The 19,826-nt window shown below is 41.3% G+C and overlaps 1 protein-coding gene across 1 annotated transcript in view; it reads left to right on the top strand.

Annotated features, from left to right (window-relative positions):
* The window catches only part of MAP7 (microtubule-associated protein 7), a 47,931-nt gene that overhangs the window by 3,643 nt on the left and 24,462 nt on the right, over window positions 1–19,826 (top strand). Inside the window, exons 3-7 of the mRNA XM_010005564.1 lie at window positions 2,825–2,902; window positions 8,566–8,729; window positions 9,499–9,610; window positions 12,745–12,855; window positions 18,569–18,682. Coding sequence (XP_010003866.1) covers window positions 2,825–2,902; window positions 8,566–8,729; window positions 9,499–9,610; window positions 12,745–12,855; window positions 18,569–18,682 — 579 coding nt within the window. The remainder of the gene's footprint in view (window positions 1–2,824; window positions 2,903–8,565; window positions 8,730–9,498; window positions 9,611–12,744; window positions 12,856–18,568; window positions 18,683–19,826) is intronic.

Here is a 19,826-nt window from a genome sequence, read left to right as displayed (position 1 = left end):
TTCCTGCTGCAAAAGGAGGAATGCCAGTCCCTCTGGTTAATGAGCAGAGGTATGAGAAATAAAACAGTGAGCAGGACCACTGTACTTTCTTGTTTTGCCCCAATTTGAAGCTAATGAAGCTGTGTACTGGGGTGTCAGCAGAAGAGGGGCTCAGAATGCAGTTGTTGGAGGTTGGGCTTGCAGCCAAACTATGAACTATTTTCAAGGTTTAGAAAAGGCTTTTTAATTAACAGTGACAGGTTTGCAGCAGTAATATATGCTCCAGCTGCTAGCTAAGGCAGTGCTGGACTGCTAGAAAGGTGTTCTCCCTATCCTTGTGCCAATATTGATCCAGTTCTTTGTGCTCCAAATGTATGCGGAGCAGCTTTTTACTGAAGACACTGCACTTTGCATAGCCTGCCCCTTTCTGTGGATTCCTTAGGATTGCTCTGACATCCCAGGGAGCTGGGAGAAGGGACTGTGTTTGTGAACACAATCAGGTATATGATACAGAGAAAATAATTGGGTATCTTCAAAAAGAATGGCAGAGGGCAGCTTTAAAAATGTATTTTATTCCTTCCATTGCTTATAATTAGGAATTCTTAAGGGAGACCTTTTCAGTTTGCCTGTCCATGTAACCCTTCTGCCTCTTTGAAGAATTGCTGCTTCTCCCCAACAGGGAAATCTCTCCTCACAAGAAAAGGGGAAAAAAAACCAAAACCCAACCACCTGAAAGGATAATGGTACACTCTGAAAGAAGCAGGATTTCATGTTATTCCCCAGTGTCTCACCATTCTCTGTCAACTCAATGTTACATTTACTTTGCTGACAGCCCTTGAAGGGAATCCTTGTTTTCCCAGGGAATTTATATTGGGTGTACATTATTCCACTAGCACTAATGACTCATGCTACAGAAATTCATGTTTCTGAATCTCGTGTCCCAGCCACGAGGGAGAAGGAATATTGTTCTGAGCTTCTGCCCTGTGTCTATGTGCTGAAGAGACTGTGTGAGCCAGCACAGGGATCATCAGCCAGGTGTGTCCCCACACACCTGGGGCAGCTCTGTGCCATGGCAAGGCCTGGCATGGCTTTCAAAGGGCAGCACTGGGAGCTCTGTCACCAGCATTAAAGGTCTGGTCGGTAGCAGGGATGGATTATGGCCTTGGTCTCTGCTGGTCACTTGTTCACTTGTGCCTTTCATTGGGGCTGTCATGTTTGGATGCCCTTCCTGCCAGCTGTGCAGTGGGGTCTGTCCTTGCAGCTCCTACTTTGCAGTGCTGTTAGCACCATTAATGGGCTGCAGTCCCTGGCTCTTCTTGAGATGATAAGTTTTCACTTAGAAGTTCAAGAAGGACTCAGTGAACTCATTCTTGCAGGAGATCCTCTCATTTTGCTGCAGAAACTTCTGTTAGAGTATGAAATGCACATTACTGATGTTTTTGTTTAATTAAGTAACTATTCAAAATCTGTCCAGCACATCCTCACTTCAGGGATTTGTTTCTGCATATATATTTCACCTCATTTTTATGACCCATTGTAGTGTTTTGTTAGTAACTTTTCCCATAGGTAGGTAGTGGGCTGACCTCACATGCTTTTGCAAATTGCCTACTTGTGCATTCACACTGAATAGAGGAAAGGATCTGTGACCTTGTTTTTATGTGCACCTCCATGGTGACAGTATTCTACATAGTTCTTTAACTTAAAATACTTAAAAAATACTTTTAAAACTGAGTTCCCAATGGTAAAATAAATCAGATAATTTCTCAATACCCAGAAATCTTTTTGAAACTTTTTTTTTTTTTTTTTCCCTCTCAGGTTTTTTATAGTGTTTTTATTCAGAGCAAACTTTTCAGTGCTAGTGAAAAAGCATAAAATCAGTAGCTTTCCAGATTTCACAGACCGGGCTTAGGATGAGTAGGAAATTAGCTTTGGCAACATGCTGAGATTAATTGGTGACTTGGATTTTGTTCCCTTTTTGTCTGGAACGGCTCCACTGCTGAGGCTGTAAGCAGGATGTTGGCTGTTCAGCATTTTGTTTTTTCCTGGGCAAGTGGTGTTTTTCCAACTAAGCCTGAATTGTTATAGTCAAGCCTGAGCTCTGACACAGATTCTTCATCTTATCCTTAGTCCTGCTGCTGTGATCTAAGTGGCCAGTTGCAGTTAAAGAAATTGTGTCACTAATTTTCCATCTGCAAGAATAGCTGAAGAAACAGTTGTCTTATTTACTGGTGGTGTGCCAGTCTGTGCATGTGATGCAGTGTCCTAGTGTGTTCTCTAGAGTTTGCACACCCACACACACACCCCTGTGGGGAGATCAGGATCGTGCTGCCTTCAAAAGCTCAACCAGAACTGCTGCAGTGTTCAGACCCAGCCTGTTCTGCTTGGGTGCTGAGCTGCTTCAGATTTGTAAAATAGGCCTTATTAGTATTTTTAGGCAATATTGGTGGGAAGAGGGTGTTGCATTATAACAGAAGTTTCCATGGATGCATTTTTTAGAGAGGTTATGAAATAACAGCGTTGTCAGAATGCTCTCGAGGAAGCAAGTTGTTACAGGCTGGGAAACAAAACCTTGCTGGTTTTTCACAGGCAGTAGTCTTGCTTGGAAGTCAGAGTTCCAACGTAGTCCATTTTTTGGGAGTGTTTACATCCTGATATTTAGAATACATACTTTTTAAAAAATTGTTCCATCTTTTTTTTTCATAAGACGGATTTCTGGAAATGTGATCTATTTTGACAGTAGAATAACTGGAGTTGCTGAATCGCCATTCCCTTAGGGGCTGGTTTATGGGCACTACTTGATGTTGTGGTCTATGTGTAATGCTTTTCTCCCTCCCTCCCTTGGCAGATCATCCCCCCCCACTGAGGGTTGATGACAGGCAGCGGCTGGCTCGGGAGCGCAGAGAGGAACGAGAGAAGCAGCTGGGTAAGGCCTGCTCTGCAGGGGTTTCTTATGGTTTGGAGGGGCTTTTATGGACAATCCTCTGCATCCAGTGTTTGGGCCAGTTTGCTGCTAGGAGCGTTCAGCGAGCTAGATATGCAGCCATGTCACTCCAGATAATCTATCACATTTTAAAATTAGATCTTAATTCATGATCATCTGGGGTTTCATCATTAACTATTCCAGTCACATACCTGTGTCTTACCTTTGTGAATGTGAATGGAAAGTGAGTTGGTTTCTGAAATCCTGCAAGGAAGCTTCACTGATGTAAATAGAATTTTTAAATTTTAGAGCCTTTTGAAGGTTAGACTTTGGAATATATTGAATGCATCTTTTATTGCTATAAAATAGAATTGCAGAATACGTTGCCAATGCATGGTTTGACTTTTTCTACATAAACTTGGATTTCTGTCAGGTAAAACCTTTAGTAGGTGTCAAATAGACATGCTCAATGTCCTATGAAAGTGTCCCCTGTGCAGGAGCAAGCATAGCACTGTTCAGGTGACTAGTGACAGTGAAGGTCACTTATCAAGCAGCTGGGGATGGGCAGTGTATGGAGCGTGGTGTGGGGAGAACCTGAGAGTTACATGAAGCCAAACTGGTGGTTTTCTGAAAACTGCTTTTATGTTTGGCTGCCTGAACACGCTGTGGCAGTTGGGAGGCAGGAGAGCACAGCAGTGGGGAGCACTTTTTTTATGTGTTCACGCTGATTTCTTTGGATGCTGCATTGTTTTTATGGCTGGAGAAGCAGAAGTTACTTATTTCCATTTTCCAGTTTCTGTAAGTTTATGCTGCTTTTTCTAATCTGGAGAGCCATGATATATTGCCATCTAGGTCTTAATAGCATTAATATCCTTCCTTCTTTATAGCACCTAATAACATGGTACCCTAAGTGCACCAATTAGTGGGGTTGTTCTGAAGGGGCAAGAAGAAAGCCTTGGATTTGGCTTGCTCAAGAGGGTAACGTAGCAGGGCATTTGCCAGTCCCCTAAAAGCTGCTGCTGGCGTTGAGGTTGATGGCAGGTGTAAGCTTAGTTTCTTCAGGTTCCAGAGCAAATGGAAGTTCCTGGCCATTTAAATTACTTTGTGATAGATGACAACTTTGAGGTCCTGAATTTGTTCTTTTTCCAGGGTTGATCCTTGTGTAGTAACAATGCTTTGCTCAAGTGCAGGGAGAGGTGCTTGCCTAAAGTTTTACTGAACTCTTAATTTTTTCTATGGATAAATGAATATCTGTTACTGGAAGGCCATGACTTCTGTTGAGGAAAGTGTCATTCTGTGTGACACATTTTGAAAGCAACATCAAGCTGTGGGGGTTAAGTTGATGTGGAGTTGTTCCTTGTGTAGCAGAAGAGCTCTGCTGTCCCTGTGGTGCAGGACTGTCCTGTGTGCTCCTGCATGAGGGGTTATTTGAAACTAACAAGAAACCTGAAAGTCGTGTTGTACTTTCATCTGTGTGTTTGTCTCCTAACATAATGACTTAGGAGCTGTCGCTTGAGATTTGTGTTCCGGAACAGCAAAGCAATGATTCTTACAGTGACATGCAAGCTTATTTTTTTTTAAATCCAGAAAGCAAATGATCAGTCACTCATGTCATGTGGGCCATAGCAAAGAGATGCCTAAGCTGTCTATCTTAAACATCAACTTGTAAAATGTTGTTATATAAATGTGTCTCACTGAAAATCAGAGTTGGATTTTGTTAAAACTGGGACGTCAGTCATGCATCAGTGAAACCGTGAAGGAGGGAAACTTTTTTAGATAATTAAGTTGAATTAATTCCTCCCCTTTAATGAGAGAGGAGAGTAGAAAAGATGAGTGCTGTCTCTTTTGTTAACTGGCTATATATAGAATATGTGTGGTGAGACTGTAGGTTTCTGATCTGTAGATTTCTGGATGTTTTATCTACACTAATCGTGCTTGAAGACTGACCTGTTTTAATCACAATTACGATCCTGACAAGGACATAAGGCTCGTTTAGTTTCTGGCAGTGGTAACAAAAGATGGTAGTCTTGTCATCTGACTTAACTCTTCATTTAAGGAAATGTGTTATTAATCTTAGTTTTTAGAATAGGACTGAGTTTCAGGTTGGCTAAATCTAATAAATTCTTAGTTCTTACAATGAATAAACATTAACATAATATTTTAAAGATCACATAGTGATGTGTGTTCCTTTTCCTTTTGAAAGTGATAGCTGGCAAAACATCCCATTAATAAAAATTACAATTTCTTTCTGTCAGTGAATTCCTTCTGGCTTATTCTCTTCACTGGCAGTTGGGGACAGAACTTTATCCAACATTTCCACAGTCAGCAGCCCCACAGAAACTCAGAATCATATGGATCATTTTTCAATGTCCTCAGAGGACTTGAGTGTCAGAAGGGTTGTAAGTCAAGGAAACCATTTTTAAGGAAGATTAGTTAAACAATTTCTGTGCTGAATGTCCCTCAACGTATGGTTACAGGGGAAAGGTTGGCTTCAGAATCTAACATGAATTTCAGCTGTAATTACAGCTCTGAAGTTCACCTTTTAATGAGTCCAGTCAGCCATTCCTGGGGCCTGACGGAACCCATTTTTAGGTATGGTTAAAGCATCACTGATCTGTTTTTCTGCTAATGCAGCAAGGAGGTGATCATGGTCTCAGAGCAGAGCTGGCAGTGAGAGGGGAGGCAGGGGAGGGAGCTACTGTCCAGAGCAGGGCTGCAGAGCCAGAAGAACAGGGGCTGGAAAGGCTGACAAGGACTTAAAGAGCTTTACCCAGGAAAGCTGTCCATCCACCAGGGATGCAAAAGACAGACTGAGGAAGTGCAGAGCTAGACCTGATCGGCCTTTATATGGGCTGTAAAGAAGACAGAGGAATGAAGTGAAGGGACAGCAAATGGGAGCTGGGGGGACCTGCCCATGGTGCATCTTCCCTCGCAGCCCAAAACCCCTGCAAAGAATGGGTTCTCTGTCTGTGGGCACAGCTGGGGAAACAATCCACAATTATTTCCTCAAGAAGCATAGTTAACACCTCCCATCTGAAATTAGTTAATTCTAGTGGAAACTGATTGGTTTCAAGTCTTACATGTCTCTTAATACTGGGATGTTTCTTTCTTGATTGACCTTGTTTTCTTTTGTTGTTACTCACTTCAGAGGTGCCAGAAATTCAGCCTTAATTATGTTGCTTTGTAATCTAATCCAGCATTACCAGTTTGCAAACAAGCAGAAGGTATTAACAGCGTGTCCAGAGCCCAATTTCTAAATCTTGTTTTTATGCTAATTTTGTGTCTGTGTATCACGTGACTGTGTTCAAATGTATAGATTGTACTAAGTAAGGAGAACAAGGGTCAGGTTGTGGCTTGGCTGTGTATTTTGCATCCTTAATGTAAATGTTCCTAGGCCATTGAAGCTTTTTCAGGATGCAGGTGCTATGTGAAGCTATTTCAGCTTTCTTTGGCTGGTTCTTGCGTGGTGTCAAGTAATGTGTGTGACCATGAAGTCAGCCCCAGGAAAAGTCTTTTTTTGGAGCTGCCCGTACTGGAGCCCAGCACTGGCTGAGCACTGGGCACAGCTGCTGGCACAGCTTCTGGAGCATCTTCCCCTTCCACATCCTACAAAGCAGCTGCTCTTCCAAGCTGATCAGACCTTTTAGAGGTGTCTTTGTTTCCTCAGGGCTCATCTGCTGATCCCTTCTGTTACAAGGCATTTGATGTATCTCTATGAAACCCAGCTCACTGTTCTTCTAGAAGCACACCTACCTATTCAGAATATAATACCCCTAATTGTTACCTTAGGGTAGGCTTTTTTAACCCTTGAGTAAACTTCTTAATTTCTGTCTGGAGTAGCAGGACAAAAGTTTCCACAAATTCATAAATAGGGACATGAGAATGAAATAGATAGTTTATTTTAAGGTAGTTTTTTGTGTTTTTTTTTCCTGAAGGAAAAACCATGTATCTGAGGGCAGTGGCTTCTGTCACTGTATATACCTACCTTGTAGATGGCAGAAAACTGAGCCCTTAGGTTCATGCAAAAATGTCAGTAGTGTGTGTAGGAAGCAGTGGAAACAAAGCAAATATTCTCCTTTGGTTCTCTAATAAAAAGAAAATGTAGGAATTAATACCTTGAAAAAATCCAAAATGTTAAAGCACAAATTATAATTTCCCTATTTGTAGAAAAAGTTAAATTAATGAAAATAGATGTTGCACTTTTTCTCAGAAAACAGATGTATAATGAATCCTGCTTTTATGTGCTAGTTAAATATTTCATCATTAGGGTCTGTATGTAAGTGACATACTTTTAAGAAGAAGACAGGGAAGGCTTTTAATATTTTTTCAGGATCCATTTCTGTGACATCTAGAGATAAATAGTAAAGACTGGAAATTAAGACTAATTGTTACAGTTCGTGCGTGTTACAGTCAGTCCATAAAATCCTGCAGCTTTTTAAAGGTGAAGTCTTACAAGCTCTGTGTCTCTCTGTATCTGCACAGTGATGTCTGTAGGGCTGAAACATTTCTGGGTCAGAAATGAAGCAGAACAACAGACTCAAATAGGAAACTATTCTGAGGACGAAATTTAGTGGGAGAAGCTTCACAGGAAGTAATTATACAGAAAGGAGAGGGGGAGAGAGTGATATCATATCCTCCAGGGATGGCATTTAACAGTTATTTAATGTTCCTGCAGTCCAGCACTAATGGACAATTATTTGAGGAAAAAGAGGAAGATAAAAACCTAGTGTTGAAATGGGAAAAATTATTCCAAGTATTGTTTTGTTCACATTGTATTATTAGTTCTGTTCAAATTTGCTTTTATGAAGTAAAGTATTTACTGGTTAAGGTCTGTAAACTCAAGCTCTGAGTGTCTCTTTCCTCCCTTCTATGTCCTCATGAGGAACAGGCAGGACCTCCCAGCCTCACTGTGCCTTTTGTAAAACTTGGTTGTCAGACGGGTGTTCTGTATGCAGTGATGGGTTTCTGGATGGAGGAGAAAGAATTTGTTTTTGGAGAAAGTATTCTAAGCTAGGAGTATGACTTGTCAGACAAACAGCAGTGCTCAAAGCAGAACTGCAGACCCTGATGGGGAACCAAATTTGTCTTGTGTAGTGCTTCCTGATTTGTCTTGATTAGCACTTCTGAAGCATGTAGCTTCAGCTTACATGGCAGACTAAACTCACCTTTAGATTGGCTGCTTTTGTGGGCAATTTCTTTCCCTCTGGGCAGCTGTAGGCACTGCTGACAGTCCAGGTGCTAGAGTTGTCATCAGAAGGGATCCAACAGGAAAGGTGCATCATGGTAATAGTTGTATTGTTCTTTTTATTATCTTCCTTCTTGCAGTAAAAGCTTACAGAGAATTATCCTGGTTTGTATGACAAAAGTGTATTCACATGTACCCGACTTGAATATTTAGGTATTGTAAACTGACCGTTCTTCCACTTGGAAACTGTGTGCTCAACTAATTGAGCTGTTTCTGGTGGTGATTCATAATTAGGAAATAGAGATGAAATGAATGTGCGACCAGGACACACGGTATTTTAATACATGAGGAGAGATCAGGATATTACATAAGTCTTCTTGAGAAAATGAGTTCAAATGTTTTTCCATTTAGTTTGGTTATTCCAATTGTATTACAGAGTTCATCACATATAGCATGTTAATACTTCTGATTTTTCTCACAGCTGCAAGAGAAACAATCTGGTTAGAAAGAGAAGAGAGAGCCCGGCAGCATTATGAAAAACACCTGGAGGAACGCAGGAAGAAACTGGAAGAGCAGAGATTAAAGGAAGAGAGAAGGCGAGCTGCTGTGGAGGAGAAGCGAAGGCAGAGAATAGAAGAAGACAAGGTAAGAATAAATGTCTTGAGCACTTTTCAGCTTGCTTTTACTGTAAGATGCAGTACTATCAATCTTTTTATTTAGGAGTTGATAGAATGCAACATAAGCCATGGTTAGTACAAAAGAGGATTTTAAGCCTTATTGCACAGATACTGCTTCTTAAAGTGCCCCTTATGACTCAAACACAGCTGAGTGTATCTGGATTAGAGCAAGAACACATGAAGAAAAATATGAATTGGGTCAATTTTATAAGTTTGTCTGTTAATTCTTAGCCATTCAGTGTTAGGGTAGCTAAATATTAGTTGCCCTAACAAAACCTTTAAGAAGGTGTGTACTGAAAGATGCTCTTGGCTGGTTTGTCTCAGCTACGCTGGAACTGTGTGCAGTTGCTCCAGAGTAGCAGCTCATCCTTGTGGTGTTTGTGGCTCATCTTTCTCCTGTGGTCTTAGTAGGGCGAGACTCAAGGTGGGAAGTAGCCCTAGGATGTTTTGTGTAGTGACTGCCATAGCAGGACCACTGTTTTCTCTCTGTAGTTTTGCAGGTCTCAAACAGATCAAAATTACAGTTAATATTTTAACTTATTTATGGCTTAATTACTGCTTAATCCTATCCTAGAGTTAGGATGGTTCCTCTGAGTATGTGTCTTAGGCAGCAGGTAAGCTGAAACACAGCTCTGAGATGCCTGCTGGCTTTTGTCCATGTGGAGGCTGAGGCACTTGTTGAGGACATGAGGGTCAAAACCCAAAATGAGCCAATGTGTTCTCCTGTTGTACTTCAGGAGCGACATGAAGCTGTTGTTCGTCGCACGCTGGAAAGGAGCCAGAAGCCAAGACAGAAGCAGAACAGGTGGTCGTGGGGAGGAGCCCTGCAGAACCGCATGAGCAGCACAGGTAATGGGGCTGGTGTGCTGGTCAGGGTCCTGCCTGGCCAGCCAGCAGGATTTACTTTGCTTCTGTTGAAGGGGAGGATGATGCAGTGTGTGCTTCTTGGTATTCTTTGTTCTTCATCTTGTAATTGCTGGCAATGTTTCTGATGTTGGTGTGTAGCAAAAAGATCACAAGGAGAAATCTGAACAGAAGTTAAAACTTGCTTCAGGAGTTGATTAATTCTACAGCTATCTTGCTTCAGCTTCTCACTTCAGCTGCTCTGCTGTTTGTGTGTGGGTGTGCTTGTGCTGTATCAGTCCTGTGTTCTGAGCTACTGTGTGCAAAACCTAAATGCTATGGCTCAAAAAATAGGTCTGGTGGAAGTAACCAAATACTGAGATTAAAACAGACACAAGGAAGAAAAACGGATCTTTGTAATATGCTATCTGTACTGTGTACAGATATTTTGGGAGAGAGAAGCCCCTTTTTTCTCCCCTAGGAAAACTTCAAGATCGGCAAATGAAGTGAATTTTTGCTATTTGCTTTTCCACCTAAATTATCTTCTCTAACTTAATCTGTGAATCATTAATGTGTATGTGACCTGTTAAATATGACTCAAGTCCAAAAACAGAACCAGTTCTTCATTTATTTCACCAGAAAATGGTACTTGGGATTCTTATTTTCCTACTCTAATGTGTGCATTTCAATGTGTCCAAGCTTTCATCAAGGAGGAAAAAGAAAGTTGAGAAAAGAATGTTCTGAAGTCTGTTATATATAAGTTCAATAAATAGTTATTTTTTCAGAAGGTGTTACTTTTTTGCTTAACTCTGTATAACTTACTTGATTTTTATTTTCTTTATTGTGAAAAAAATCATTGTCTTGCATTCTGTCCCTAGGTTATTTTTTTGAATCATCATTCAGCTTTCTCGATTTAGCAGGCCTGGAGCACCACTTCAGATCTCTGGGTGGTGCTAGAAAACCTGGTACATAATTGCTGTGGTTTGTTGATTCCTTTACCCATAGCTAGTTCTCAGGAAATGAGATCACCAGTAACTAAACCACCCTCATGTAGTTGCAATGCATGCTTAACATCATGCTGATAGATGAGAACTCTTGGTAGTACCAGACTTTTTCATTACTATTTATTTTTACTATGGAGAGTTACTACTGGCTGACTTCAAAGATTTGGCACAATTCACTGAAATGAAGCATAATATTCTGTCTGTGTGAAGTCAAGGAGACCCTATAGGAGTATTTTTGTCTTTTCTAAAACCTGTTTGGCATACTACAGATACACTGGATTTACAATGATTTTGCACCTGAACGAAAAGTGTAACCATATGCATTGGCTGATGTGTTGCTCATGGGTGTTCTAATGCTTCTTTTTAGAACGAAAACCCAGCAATCTTTTAGGCAGTGGGTTGCATTTGGCCTGTTCTACATTTGTAGGTTTCATATGGTCAACACTTACACACAAATCCTCATGCTGAATTTCATTCATTTAAATAATGTTCATTGACACAGGAGAAATGTTGACATTCCAAGGATAAGAGATCATTTTTTCATGTTACCATTTTTCATCTTCAGAAAGCTGTTTTGTGCAGTACATCTGTTACGGCCAGTATAGAAACTTTTTGTGCTGTACTGATATACCATAGATTTTTTTCAGCTATAGATTAGGTATGAGAGATCCAAATCCCCATCCCATTCCCACAAATATCATTCTGACAAGAATTGGTGACCCATGGAGCCCGAGTGTCCTGTTTCCAGCATGGGACCTACATGGTTCCTAGAGCTGGGGAGAGTAGAAGTATTTTTCATGCACCGTATTTCTATGCAAATATTCTCTACAGGGTGAGGGTACTTTAGCCCCTGAGTCAGAAGGGGTAAATCCAATGTTGGTATACTTGTCAGAAGTAAACAGTGGCAGGTAGTATTTCAGCAAGCTCCTCCTTAACATTGTCAGCATCCTGAGTGTGTCTCTGCTTCCCAAGCAGCACACGGGCAGGTTTCTGCACACCCAGGTGTGACCCAGCAGAGCGTTCAGGCACGTCCTGCCCCGTTGCCTTTCAGCATGGGTGGATGTGTTGCTGAGTAGCACTGCTGGTCCCTGCACACTGAGATACAAGCAGGAGCAGAACTGACTCTCCCAGTGCCTTCTTCATGTCAGATTTCCAAATGCAAGTTTGCAGTGAAGGAGGTGTGGTTGATGGATGTAGTTTTTGGGTTTGGTTTTCTGAGAGGCCAGAAGGCACGTAGCTGGTCTGTGCAGCTCATCCCTCCTCTGCCTCTGCCAGCACCTTGCACATGGCACACACACGTGCACAAGGTGTGTGATCTGTGTGCTTGGAACAGCCATCGCCCCAGCAGGGTGCAGGCACATCATGTCAAACTGCTCTGAAATGCTCTAAAATAGACTCTTACAGCAAAATAAACCCCTTCAGAACTACACACCAAGCACATGCATGACAAGTAGCCTCCAGCCTTCCCCAGAGACTTGTTTTCTGTCTGCTGAGCTGTCTGGGATTGACTAGCTGCTGTTTCTTTCACAGCAGGTAGAAAATGTCTCTGTGGTAGGAAGTTTAGCACTTGCACAGAACTAGGGTATTTTAACTAAATCTTTTAATTCCTTCTGTGCTTACCCTTGCTTCCCTTGTCCACTAGTCTTCTCTTAACCTTTCAGCATTGTATTGTCATTATATTGACCTTCTGACTAGTGACAGTGCCCAAATCTACCCTTTTATTCAGTTGCTAAGGGTTTTTTTTTCCTAAATAACCTGACATTTCCAAGCATGTTGATCCTCCCCTGAAGCTTTGTATTGAAAACCATGAGCAAATTTTTTTTGAGAATATTAAAAGGAAAGAGGAAATAAAATCTTGTCAACTAATATCCACTTTAGATCCTCCATTAAGTCCTAGGCTGCAACCTGGTTGGATGATAATCAATGAACAGAATATTTTAGACACTTGAATTAAATGGTTTTGTGCCCAGTCTTTGAGTCACCTGTACAGCATCTGCTGAGAATGCCATTCTATTTGGAAAGTTCTTGTGGTAGAGCAGGAGTGACCTAGTCATGTTTTCCTCCTCCCACTAGTGACCTAGGAACTGGCACTGCTGCATGTGGGCTGTCAATTAGCATTATCTCCATTTGTTTTAGATCCAGACAGGCGGTCTGTTTCTACAATGAACCTTTCGAAACATGTTGATCCAGTCATTAACAAGCGGCTCTCCTCCTCATCTGCAACATTACTAAATTCTCCAGACAGAGGTACAGTTTCAAAGAGAAAAAGTAAAAAAAAAAAAAAAAAAAATAAAACCAACAAAGAAACTAGTTTTTTTCCCACAGATAACCTAAACACATGAGATAAAAAACTACATAGGCACAGATAGCAGAGCAGTCTCTTAGCCAAAGAGTAAATCTCCTCTCCTGATGTCAACTGAGATACATTCCCTGTTAAAGTTCAAAAAAAAAAAAAAAAAAAAAAAAAAAAAAAAAAAAAAAAAAGAGCAAGAAAGAATGTTCTGTATTGATGTATTACTTAGCACGTGAAACAAGCTTCTGAAGTCGTTTTCCGTACTTCATCTAAGTGGGAGTGAAAAAGGCTTCACATGTGAAAAGTAAATAGTTGAACATTTTTTCCTGTGAGAAGAAATATATATTTCATGTTTTTTAAAACAAGAGACCTTACCTAAACAATCGTGCTTTAGCAAATGATAAAAGCAGTGCTTCTGTCAGGTCTTTAGTAAATGAGGTACAACTACGAAACAGTGCATTGCTCCATAGTGCATGCAGTCATGTGGGACCTTTTATTTGCGTTGGGCCATTTTAACATTATTTTGTTTTCCTTTCTTTAGCAGTAGTTCTTGAGTATCTAAGAACATTTTGCATGAAGCTTTCAAGCAGTTATTTTAGTACCATTTTTAATTATTTTTGTTGAAGAGATACTGGTGTTTTTCATATGGACTGTTCATTGACTTTTTGTGTCCAGTTACTTTTCAAAGATTGCTTTTTTTCAGTGTGTGTTTTTGGTGTTTACAACTCTGCACAAAATCAAGCTTTTAAAAATGAACATAGCTGAATCACTGCCTCTGTTCTGAGGATTTATGAGATTGAAGCATTGAGATTAAAGGAGTTTTATGACAAAACAACTCTTGTTTAACTTGTGCAAAGAGCTTTACAGAAAAGTACTCGGTAGGGATTTTTTTGTCCTCTACTAAGAATGAGTAGTTCTGTCCCATTTCAATCCTGATAAATGCATGTTTTCAAAAACAATTTTTAGAATGGAATTTTGGTTGTGTTGCAAAACTGATTACTAGATGTGATTATTTGCATATCTTAACCAAGTGCTGTGTTTTATGTATGCTTATGTATGTCTACCTGGTGGATTTGATGAGCCATGTTAATCCTAGTGGGCTAACCTAGTCATAGAGTCTGGTAACTTGAAAAAAAAAAAAGGATTCTATTAGAAAATAATTTATTCCAAAACATTGTTTGTTCTAAAAGCTGAAATCCCATCAGTTTTAGTTCTGTTACTTATTTAGGTATATATATCTTTTTCTGGATGGTTGCTGTTCTTTGCCAAGGGATGCTTCTTTGAGGAATGATCTTGGGGTGGGTGGGGAAGCCAGCAGCAGGCAGTAAGTGTGAAGGATTGTCTCTCCTGGACTGTAACTGGTTATGTGATAGTTTCTGCCACCCATTTCAAATTCAGGAGAAGTCAGACTGAGTAGTAGGCAGTCTAGTGGTGGGGAAAGGGAAGTAATATGGAAGTGATGGTCATACATAAAGAACTTTAAATGCTGAGGCATTCTTTGCTTTGCATTTTTATTAAAACCATACAGAAATCTTCAGAAGTCTCATGTCTTTCAGACTCCAAGGCAGAAAACAAATCCAAAAGCCTTACATGCCCTTTACATGTCCCCATGTGCAAAGTCAGTTACCTACCTATAGTTGAGCATCTCTCCAGGGAAGTGCCTCTGGTCTTTCCAGGGGCCTCAACATCTTAAGACACAGCTTCAAGGAAGGCTGTAACTGTTTCCTCCCCTTCTCCCCTTCCAGAGGGCACTTTGTCATGTCAGTCACACTGTGTCATGCATTTCCTACCTGCAGAGCAGTGAGCTGGAGATGAGGATGATGAGCTTACCCTAAGTGGCTTATAGCTGTCATCAAGAGCATATCTTCTGTTAAGCAGCATTTGAAGGACAGAATGTTATTTTATTTTGGCCCAGCAAAAGACAAAAGCTTTCATTAACTAATTGGCTAAAGACTGGTTAATTACTTTTCAAGTGTAGTATTGCTATCTAACCCTTTTTCACAGTTATTCATCGGGCAGCCAGAACAGGGTTCTCATGCTTTTATGTTAGTGGAGCAGGTCTGTGTAGTTGAAACTGTAACAAAACATGAACACTTACTCAAGTGAAGAGAGCACCTCTTGACCAATAAATTTTGGTGATTGTGCTCTTTAAGGAAAGCTTAGCAAGGGGATAATATTTTGGATGAGGTGTGAGTTGCATACTTTATTAGTTTTGAAGAGCAAAACTTGCACCATATTTGTGTTCCTCCTCTGCAGTGCTTTTGCACAGAATTTTCTGGTTGGAAAAGACCTTTAAGGTCACTGAGTCCAACCATAACCCAACTCTGCCAAGTCCAGTGCTTAAACCATGTCCCTCAGCACCTTATCTATTAAAACACCTCCAGGGATGGCGATTGAACCACCTCCCTGGGCAGCCTGTGCTAGTGTTTAATTACCCTTTCAGTGAAGAAGTTTCTTCTAATATCTAATCTAAACCTCCCCTGGCACAACTTGAGGCCATTTCCTCTTGTCCTATTGCTTGATACCAGGGAGGGGACCAACCCCTGCCTTGCTACAACCTCCTTTCAGGCAGTTAATAAAGTTTTTCTTTCAAATAAGTGATGGTTGCAGTCACTGCATCACCTTTGTCCGTCACTTACATGGAAGAAATGCAAGGGCTCAGGTAGTGTTTCCTGTTGAAAGGGAATCTAAGCATGGAGTAGTTTTTCCTCATCTACTCCCAACACATTTGTTGCTCTGTGTGAGCAAACACCAGTTACCAGAAGGTCTCCTCCGTGGTGCTCATCAGGAGGCCTGTTAAATCCCTGTCTCCCATCTGTTGCCAGAACTGATCAGATGCTGCTGTTTGCTTACTTGCAGTTCATTCTGCTGCTGCTAAGACAACTTTTCTGTGTTCAGTTTGTGTATCCTGAAGACAAATAGAGATTATTGTAATCAATTCACTGTTGCCAGCTTCCTGGGACTTTATGTGCTTTTCAGTTCCAAGTTGGCTATAAAGATCTTTGATCTGTTTAATCCAACCTGCTTCTAGCTGGGGCAGGGGTAACTTGCACCAGCAGCTCTGTCACAAATGTGCTTCCTGTGTGGAAACAAGGAGTACACAGCCCTAAGAGTCATAGATTAACACAGCATGAGAAAAAAAAATGCCATTTCCCCTGTCTGTCAGAAAGTTTGAAGGACTAACCTTGAAGGCTCCACTCTAAGGCTTCAAAAAGGAAAAGAGGAAAAAAAATACCCCACAAACAGACCCCATTGTTTTAAAGCCTATCTCATTTTGAGAAGCTCTTTATTTGTATTCAGGATGGTTCAGTGTGAGTTGGACACCAAAGTGAAGCTGTTGAAAGCGTGTAGATGCTTGGACTGTTGTGCTTGGAACTCAGGGGACGAAAGCTGGTCTTGTAGATGCTTGGACTGTTGTGCTTGGAACTCGGGACGAAAGCTGGTCGGCTTGTAGGTTAAAGGTGGTGCCAGTGACTGTTGGAATGTGTGTTGTAAGTGTCACACAGGCTGCTTTCAGGGAGCTGTGTGCTTGGAAAATTCAGTGTGTGATGACCTTGACCCACAAGGCCAAGGTGCCTTTCAGTGAACTCTAGTCTAAACCCCTTGTAGAGATTTAGGGAGACTCGACTGCAGCCTCGGGGTAAAACTTCTGAATCCAGGTTGATTGCCTGTATGGAGAAGGAAGTTGGTGTCTCTGAGCTCCCTGCTGGCACATATCAGCTAGTTTGCTCCCAAGCTCTGCCTCAGTGCTCCTAGGGGGATGCTGTGGGCACAGGGCTGCTTCCCTTAGGTGATGTGGATGGAAGTTCCCCCGTGTCACTGAGACCACAAAAATGAGTCTATTGTCCTGTAACAGCAGCTTCCAACAGTGACCACCCTGAGCATGGTGAAGAAAGGGAGCAAAGATGTTACCATTACTGCATGCAGTGTGATGGTAGTTCTGTGATTTTTCTTCACTGTTAAATTACAAGCCTAATGCTGTCCTGGGGTCTCTGTAGGCTGTTTTGTGTCCCTGTAATCTGTACCAGTGCAGAATGGGACCATTAATCACAAAGCTCTGGCAGCAATACATTGTGCAAGGACACTTACCCTGCTGTGTTTGAGAGTCCTGTATTTCTGTAGTAATGCCCCTTATTGAGTTAGCAGAATTTAGGGGAGCAATTTGAGAAGTGAAAAACAGTACTGAGAGTGGATTAAGCAGTTACGTTTTTATAGGATGAGGTGGAGATCAGCCCCTCTTTTCATGGCACTCAGCATGGAGTAGATTAAAGACAGATTCAGAGTTTATGGCTATTAAAAGTGATGGATCTCTACCTTTAAAAATGCAAATTAATCTCAGGTTTATTACAGCCAGTCACTTCAATGAATGTTTTAGAGACTAAGCCTCATAAATTCAAGCTGCAGTTCTGTTGCTGTGAACACCAAACTAAGGCATATGAATGCTGAGAAGACCTGATTTCACTTGCAACATGAGGATTTTTGCTATGGTTTAAGCTTGTTATAATGGACTACTATGAGACCTAGTTAATTATTTTGGTTTGTGATGCTCATTATAATACAATTTCTTGCATCAGAGTATCGAAGAAACACCTACTTCAATATAAAAAATAACTCAGGTTTCTTCCAGCTACAGTTCACCATGATCAGTGTTTAACTAGTATTTCTTTTAAAAGTAAAGAAATTTTACAAGGTGAAAGAAATATATTGACAATGTAAATTTGCATTGGGCAATATTGGGAAAAGCGTGGCAAGGGAGTGAAGGGCAGGTGAACGTGTAGTGTGTTTTAAAAACAGACTAACTGCAAAAAGCTGGTGCTTGTTACTGTTCTAAATTGAAATGTATCATTAGCATGTTTTTTGACAGAGAATTAGTGATCAAATGTACTTACTGTATTCTTGGCTTCTGTGTTACTGAGACAACTGTAGCTCCTGAGGTTGGTACCTCAGGATGTGTATCGTAACCTTTTGGGATGCTTTGACAAAACCTCTTTCTTTGGCACAATTCTCTGTACAGCAGTGAACAACCTTCTCTGTTCTTTTCTTGCTAGGCTGGAAGACTCATGAAGGTGTTTTAGTAATGGGTCTTTTTGTAACTATGTACCTTATGTATAGAAAGAATTTGGGACACAAACACCTCAATCAAAGCCTTTATTTAGGAGCAGCAACTGCTCTCCTAGCACAGAAGTTATTCTGTCATTCCCAACAGGGAATGTGGCATATGTGCAAAATACCAGAATTAATGGATAACAATTTGCCTTGATGCCACAAGCAGTAACACAGATTGGATGTTCAGATATGTGTGTTCCTGTAGGAATCCTCTGCTAAAATGGATTAAGAATAAAAAGCAAAACACTGAATGAATAGTTATATGCTTTCGGTCTTTATGTGCAAAATACCAGAATTAATGGATAACAATTTGCCTTGATGCCACAAGCAGTAACACAGATTGGATGTTCAGATATGTGTGTTCCTATAGGAATTCCTCTGCTAAAATGGAGTAAGAATAAAATGCAAAACACTGAATGAATGGCTATATGCTTTCGGTCTCTGAAGGAGTGTCAAGGCTGTCATGGTATGCAGTAGTGAGGAGACAATACTAATGCTTCTGCAACGTGGTGTTTTGTGCAGTGTTCGGTCTAACATCTTGCTTGTGTGGTGCATGTTCAGCTCGCAGACTCCAGCTCAGTCCCTGGGAGAGCAGCATTGTTAGCAGGCTGCTGACGCCCACCCACTCCTTCCTGGCCCGAAGTAAAAGCACAGCTGCATTGTCTGGAGATGCAGGTAAACCTCTAAGAGCAGAGGCTTCGTGTCTCACCCACTTATTTTCCCAGATTCTTTGTTGTAATGTGATTGATCTAATTATGAGTGTATCGCAGAATAAGCTTGAATGACCACGATTACACGGTGTCACAGCACAAAAGCTTTCGTGTGCACTTGTTCACTGTGCCTCTTGCTCTTTCTCCCATCACCTCTTTCTTCATTTCTTTTTTTCCTTACCAATGCAATAAAGGACCCCAACACACATGGGACGACAATGCATTGCTTAGGGAAATGCCCACAGTGCTGCAGGAGCTAGTGGAGCACACCCACTGCTGAGGCTGAGAGCTGCTGGCTGCAAAAAGTGGTGTCACTCTGTCCCAGGGCACTTCACATGGGACACGTGGGACTGACAGCAAGATGGGCCCTGGCTGCCCTGGGCTGAGCAGCACCTGAGGTGACATGTGCAGGTCTAGTGAGGTTACAATGATTGAGAAGCTCTCTCATGTCCCACTGAGGGGAGAATTAATGTGCAGAAATGTGAAAATACTGCTAGGTGGTGATTTAAAGCCCAGGCTTTACTCTAGGCACCCAGTTAGCCTGTGCTTTAGGCAGGTGGCAGCTGCCTCTGCTTTTCTCCTGGAATGTTTATCATCCTGCACTGGGGACTTTGCCATCGCAATACGATGTTGCACACCCTGAGTGTCTGAGCCTGGGCAGGTCTTTCCTGTCTGACATGGGCAGGATGGTTATTCTAATTAAAGGATGTAGAAGGTAAGAAGGAATAGAGGTCTGCTATGATTACCTTTAAAGAAGCTTTCTCTTAAGAACTCTTAGAACTAATTAGGCTGCAGTACATTTCCACAAGTGTAGTGCTGTAGGAGCAAAAAAAGTGGATATTCTGCAAGCAGTGGCATTAACAAGTACAGAATTCCTTTTCACTCTTCACAAATGACAGCTTGTAAAATGAATACTTAATGCCATCTACCAGGCAGGACATTGGAAATTTAGCTCTTCATTAGGGGGAATACTTGAGAAAGCAGTGACTTAATTTTGTAAGTGGTTGCTTTACTGGAGCAAGGATGAAGATTTTGTTGGTGACTGCTTTTGTTTCTGCTGTGCAATAAGCTCTGAGTGGAATACTGAGGAAGATTGCAGGCAGCAGGAA

Source organism: Chaetura pelagica, unplaced genomic scaffold (assembly GCF_000747805.2).
Source record: "Chaetura pelagica isolate M959 unplaced genomic scaffold, ChaPel_1.0 scaffold589, whole genome shotgun sequence".
Taxonomy (NCBI): Eukaryota; Metazoa; Chordata; class Aves; order Apodiformes; family Apodidae; genus Chaetura; species Chaetura pelagica.
The sequence above is the reverse complement of the archived record's forward strand: the minus strand, read 5'-3'. Positions and strand labels throughout refer to the sequence as shown.